At 38.9% G+C, this 6,528-nt stretch overlaps 1 protein-coding gene across 1 annotated transcript in view; it reads left to right on the top strand.

Moving 5' to 3' along the window:
* The first annotated feature begins 2,991 nt into the window (after window positions 1–2,991).
* gucy1a1 (guanylate cyclase 1 soluble subunit alpha 1) overlaps window positions 2,992–6,528 on the top strand; it is a 9,621-nt gene continuing 6,084 nt past the window's right edge. The window contains exons 1-4 of the mRNA XM_005727032.1: window positions 2,992–3,449; window positions 3,722–3,789; window positions 4,557–4,645; window positions 4,751–5,466. Of these exons, the coding sequence (XP_005727089.1) occupies window positions 3,210–3,449; window positions 3,722–3,789; window positions 4,557–4,645; window positions 4,751–5,466 (1,113 nt within the window). The 5' untranslated portion in view covers window positions 2,992–3,209. The remainder of the gene's footprint in view (window positions 3,450–3,721; window positions 3,790–4,556; window positions 4,646–4,750; window positions 5,467–6,528) is intronic.

The following is a 6,528-nucleotide window of genomic DNA, read 5'->3' as shown; positions in this document are numbered from 1 at the left end:
GTGTTTGAAATGTTAGCTAACTTTTGTGAGCCGGCCTTTGAATGGAGTGGTTTTACTCACCTCAAAGCAGTTTTACACAACAAGCTTTAACAACAGCAACTTTAACAAAAGGTTAATTGTCTTTCCCAAAATATCTTCATCATGAAGATGGAGGAGCTTGGGATAAAACAAACCAAAACAAAATTAGGAAATGAGCCACATCCTGAGTCTTGTGGCTCAGGAGGCTTATTCATCAGAACCCCACAACTGGGTGCAATAATTTTAAGTTAAAAGTCATTGAAAGTCTTTAGAAACTCCAAATGTAATTAAAAAGATTTGGTTCTCTTTCTTAAATCATATCTATAGGGGTCTAAAGGGTCAGAAAGCCATCATTCTTAAGAAGTGTACATTACAGCACCAAGAGACCAACGCCTACAGTAGTTTTAAAGATAGTCTGCACAGTTAGGACTGTGTGGTTTCAAAATGTTTTATCTCATTCGTGAATAAATTCACGATCAATGTTTGGGTCTGTGTTAAATGACAGGTTTTGTTGTATTCATGACCAAGATTGGGTGATTTTTTTTACGACTACAGGAGCACGTTCAGTAAAAGAAATCATTCCCACCTGTGGCCGTCAAACTCGATGGCTCCTCAAACTATCCCTAATCATGATTACTGACTGAAACCTGGATTATTCCACTTTCCATTTTCTTTTATATGAAGAACATAACTTTAATTAACTTCAGAGTATTGATTTAATATATTTTAATTATTTTTTTAAATAAATATTTATTCTATTTTTCTGCATTTCATATTGTGATTTTGTTTGTGTAAAATAACTAAAGTCAATTGATTTATTTTAAAAAGGCAAATAATGATATTTCTATTCATTAGCACCTTTCTGTATTGACTGGTAGTAGATGCTACAACGTTATACAGATTGACTTTATTTGGTATTAATATTATTTAACCTTTACACAAGCATGATACTGCGATTCTTGAGATTAAGAGACACCTATACACATAGCAAAAATCCACAAAGTGCATTAAGTATACAAAATATGCAATAGATAAAGAGGAACATACTCAAATCTGTCAACTTCAGTGGCAGTAAAGCCTAAAACATCAGTAAAAGTGATTGCCCAGTGGTATTAATGGCACTGATTTGCAGCCTCAAGAAGCTGCTTTCAGGTAAAATCATCTTAAAATTCATTGACTTTCACTGAATTTATTTTTATTTTTATTTATTTATCTTATTTATTTATTTTACTGCATGGCCAGATGTAGCTAATAAGCCACTATCTGCCTGTATCACTAACTTTAGCCTTCCTTCAGAGCATCCATGCTCTTGTCATTTCAGTTAAAGTACCATGAAACTGTCACATGTAATATAACTTGCACATTTTAAATGAGTAGCTTTTTTTTTTATTTCCCCCCCTTCCCCCCCCTTAGGTTGAACTGTTAAATTAATTACTCTAGTGGGGCGCCCACCCTGGGGCCTGATGAAAGGGTTCCTCCTTTAATCTCTAACCTTTTGTTTTATATGGTAGCAACATCTTTGGTCTTGACCTTAAAAGAAGCTCAGGGTTATATAAGAGAGAGTCCCTGTGAGAAACAAGAAAAGTCCCATGTGACAATACTATTCATTATTTAAACTCTCGAAATTGATTTATGGTGTTGTAGTGAAATTGCTTGCTTTTCAGACCAAACATGGCCAACAAGCACGAGTTTAGCCTTGTCATAGCCAACAAAATCTATTTTTTTCCACATTTTTTTTATAAATGATCATCTAACATGTCCAATCCTTTCTGCGCCTTTCCCCGACCTTCAGTAGAACAGACCTAATTCAACTCACACAGGGTAACATCTTCTGTGGAAATGTGATCTCATGTTGCTCAGACTTCATATATTTACAAGACTGAAGCACATTTGTGTTTTTGTAAATGTGCCACTGTTAGACAGCTGCTTCATGAAACCCTTGAGTTATGTGGTTGATGTAGCCTCGAGCAGAGATGAGGAGGACTCACTTGTTTTTAACATTAGTCCCTTTCAGCCAAACTGGATGCAATGGCATCAGTTAAGTTATCTGTACAGCTTTATAAAACGTGTATAGGCATGGGTGTGAGTTAAACAAGTTGGGGACCATCTTTAAATCATTGTGCTGCTCATAAAGCATGTAGAAATACTGCTTTTCATGCAGTCTTCCGCTTAAATTAACTTTTGGTTCAATAGTTTGTGTAACGATTGCAAGTTGCGGCACCACAAATTGTTTAAGACTTAAGACCCTGTAAGAGTTGCAGTAGTGACATTCACTCTGTCAAAACAGATCAATCGGAAATTTACTGCCCAAAATGTAGAAATGTTTTTAAAGCACTGTTTGTGAATCAAACTTCAATTCTCTTCATGTATCTGACAAGAAAGCTTTGGAAAGTGTTCTCGGTGAGGAAAGCTTTAATGCGCTGATCATGTTACTTATTTATTTATAATTTTATGTTGGATAGAAAGTTATTCAAACAATTAATTTGTCCAACAGCTGTAAGTTACAAAACGCTTAGGAAGGCTTAAGTCGTTGGTTTGAAAAGACAGGACAATTGGCTGCATTGGCCTGATCCTTCTCATAATTACAGTACAGCTGATCGTTCGTACAGGAAATACTGGTGAGATTCTGGAATGAATTAAACATGTGCAGATAACATGAGTGACAAATACATTATTAAGAGTAAGCCATGCGAGATTTGTAATGCCAAATAAGATAATAAATGTAAAATGAACACCTTTCAGCGCAGAGCGGGGATATAACAGAAGTGTGGTTAACCTTATACGTTACTAGTTTTATTTGATGGTTCCCTGTCGGGCTAAAGTGAAAAAAAATTTTTTTGCATGCGACGAGTCGTCTGGAAATAATTTCTCATTGCTGATAGGTTGCTTGGCTACACCATCCCCACTTGCGCATGGATTGGCTTAGTGCTCTTGCCCCCCTCTAGTTCCTCATTGGCTTTTGGTAATGATAGTTCCCTGCCATCATTTGCCCATGCTGTTTTCAATAAATATTGTATGTGGTCTCTGGCTTTGGTGCTGATCATGTGAATCGTCGGGTTGAGAGGAGGAAGGTATCCTGAATGAGCACATCAGATGATGGAATTTCCCCCAGAGACCACAACTGCTCGTCCACAACTGTCTCCCTCCGAAATTAGATAAGAGAGAAGCGCCAGGAGGTTACAGCCGGGAAGATGTTCTGCGCCAAGCTGAAAGAGCTGAAGATATCCGGAGAGTGTCCGTTCTCTGCCAGCGCCAAAAATAATGAGCTCGGAGACTTTGAGGAGCGCTCAACTGAGACGGCGGATTTATTGCCTGTTTCCAAGGACGTGCACGGAAAAACAGGTGAGGGTGTACCTCGAAAGAAGACAAGCAGAGCCAAAGTTAACCTGCATACACTTGGGGATAGCATCCGAAAACTGGCATGTCCCGAGGTGAGTTATAAATGCATTTCTTATTCACCTCATGTATCTTCTGCAGTGTTTTACTTAGACCTGTGAAAAAACACAACTATTACTGCATTTATCGCATCTATTTTTATTTTTTTTATTTTTTTTGCCTTAAAGCACAGACACCATGCCCCTGTGTCCGCTTGAGACAATGAAACAGATAAATCTTATGCTATAAATATTAGAGCCTCTGTAATTGACGTTTAAGTATTCCCAGACGCTGACCTTTAACTTGCTTTGGGCACTCTGTGATACAGTTTCAAAGGCTGCACACTGCCCTCCAACGAATGATGACACTATCAGATCACAGCAGGGACTCTGAAAGGTAACTGGTGTTTTTAATTTCAGCTGCCACCAACACATCAATAAAAACACTGCTCATCCTATCAGCTGCAGTCTGTGAATTATAGGTCTAGCCCACAACTTTCACCACAGCATGTATTCCTCATGATAAAAATAGTGAGGGTGAGATGTGTGATTTGTTACAAAATATCTTCTGGCACTCTCACTACTAGACTGATACAAGGAGTTGTGATACAGACTCCGGCTGCTATGGATACCTGGAGAAAAAGAGAAAACCCTCCCAAATGAAGGGCACATTAGACTGCTATGGAAAATATAACATGCGCAGTGACATTAATGCGTAGTTTTCACAGTAGGGTCACGGTCTGATGAGGAGCTAAAACGATTAGTGTATTAACCAATTAGCTGAAAATTAATTTGGAACTATTTTTGGTGATGTTTTCTCTCATTTTTAATGCATGTGTACCGATTGTTACTTTGCCGCAGCCTCTTAAATGCAAGGTTTTGCAGTCTTTGTGGTCACATGTCATATATATAGAAATACAAATATGGAAAAAAAAATATTTGGCTGTTTGTTCAGACAAAAAAGCACATAGAAAAATGCCACCTAGGAAGTTATAGCAGACATTTTCCATTTTGTCTGGGATGTTACAGACAGATGAAAAGGAAAATCAATGGTTAAAATGATCTTGTGGACAATTCCAGCCGATGTCTGCTGTATCTCAGTGACTGTCTACTGAAAGTGTGTTTTTAATGTGTGTCTGACTTTGATATTTGTTGACTTTCCAGTCTAGCAATTTCCTGTTCACATCACCAGAGCTGTAGCAGTGAACCAGAGCATTTATTAGAGATGATGAACATTCATTCTGTCAAAACAGGTAAAGACAAATCGGAATCTTATTGGCCAAAACATGCTAATGTTTTAGGGGGGTTTTAAGCACTGATTGTGAATCAGATCCCTATCCTCTTCATGTATCTAACAGGAATCCCGATAGAAGCTTTGAAAATTGCTCTTGGTGAGGAGATTTTTAATATGTGTTACGAAGAGGACAGCCACATTTTGACGGTGGTGGGGGGAGCGCTCCACGACTTCCTCAACAGCTTCAATGTCTTGTTGAAACAGAGCAGCATGCTGCCCAACCCGGATAGACGAGATTGTGTAAACGAACCTTCGGTACTCTGCTTAGACAAAGATCCGGGCCTGCTTACTGTCTATTTCTTCAACCCTTGCACCACCACTGAGCTCTTTTTCCCAGGAGTCATCAAAGCTGCTGCCCGCCTGTTGTACAACACCACTGTGGATGTGGTGATGGACCTCCAACATGGCAGAGACACCATCTTGCAATCCAGTCCACAGCCCAGCCTCCTGTACACAGTTGTAGTTAAGGATACAAAAAATCTGAGCCCCAGTCCGTTGCGGGCTACCTCAGCTGGGACCCTTCCTACCTCTCTCTTTTCCACTATCTTCCCTTTCCATCTGATACTTGACCAGGATCTGGTTCTGGTGCAAGTAGGACACGGGCTCAGGAAAAGACTGATCAGGAAGGATGGACTCAGACGGTTTAGTACCTTCCAAGACCACTTCTCTATTGTGTCCCCCCAGATCAAATGTACCTTTCAGGGTATCCTCACTATGCTAAATGCACAGTTTATCATTCGGATAAAGCATGGAGTCACCACCACAGATAACACAGGAAAGGTACGTTGATACATCTGTGAAATTCCTTGAAAAGTGACTAGAGAGACTAGAGAGGCTGAAAACATTTTCCCATCATCACCTACATGTTTAAGGAACTTGGGTAGAAGAGGGGGGGAAATGGGCTGCTTATAAGCATCGTAGCTTATTAGTGGTGTACTTGGGTGCACTCGGCCTGAGGTAGAGATCAACATTATACCCCCAGTGGAGATCAGAAGGAAATGTCAAACCATTTTATCCATCAAAGCCACAGCCATGCTCATGCTATTTTTGTAAGGGTGCACAGCCATCAGTTGCAATGAGAGGTACTGGCGAGTAAATGTTGCATGCTATAATGAAACTTATTCAAAGATGCTTCCACTTAATACCATGTGGCACTTGTCCTCCAGTGGTAGATTTACAGCTAGTGAACAGGGTCCAATTAAAACAGGTAGAAATCAGCAAGTGGGTGAGCCAGCAAGTTTCACAGTCTCTTGCATCTTGGGTCAGCAATTTGATACTTATATTCCAGTCAGCAGAGATAGCACATTAACATAACTTGAATTATCTGATACTTTTAAAAAAAAGTAAAAAAGGCCCACTCCTATGGCTCCACAAATCAAATTTTCATGTTCATTTATTCTAACAAATATTTAATAATTTATAGTAGAGAGAATATAAACATGAGAAATCAAAAGCATTCAGTGTCATTGTTGGGAAAGCCGTCTGTCTATGAAAAATAAAGAATAAGCTGTCAAAAATGTTAGCTATTTTCAGACAAAATGAATGAAATCGGAAAATTGTAGAGAAGACGATGTCAGATCTCTTCAAAGGCAAACAAACAAAAACACACAAACTAAAGGCTTTCAACGGTTTTTATTTAAACAACCCACATTTTTATCTCTTGAAGTCTTGACTGTGAGACAGATTGACCAATTGACCGGCTTACATTCCCTACATAAATAAATCTTTCAGCTTTGTTTAAAAGTGTGGCTGATTGCAGCTGTACGCAGCTGTCATTTTACTTTACCGGAATATTTACATCTCTTGAGGGAATTAATTGTGTATACATTTGAAAAAACTGCT

Source organism: Pundamilia nyererei, unplaced genomic scaffold, assembly GCF_000239375.1.
Source record: "Pundamilia nyererei isolate P.nyererei 1_Seehausen unplaced genomic scaffold, PunNye1.0 scaffold00022, whole genome shotgun sequence".
Classification (NCBI taxonomy): domain Eukaryota; kingdom Metazoa; phylum Chordata; class Actinopteri; order Cichliformes; family Cichlidae; genus Pundamilia; species Pundamilia nyererei.
Note: the sequence above shows the minus strand (reverse complement) of the source record. Positions and strands in the feature narration are given on the sequence as shown.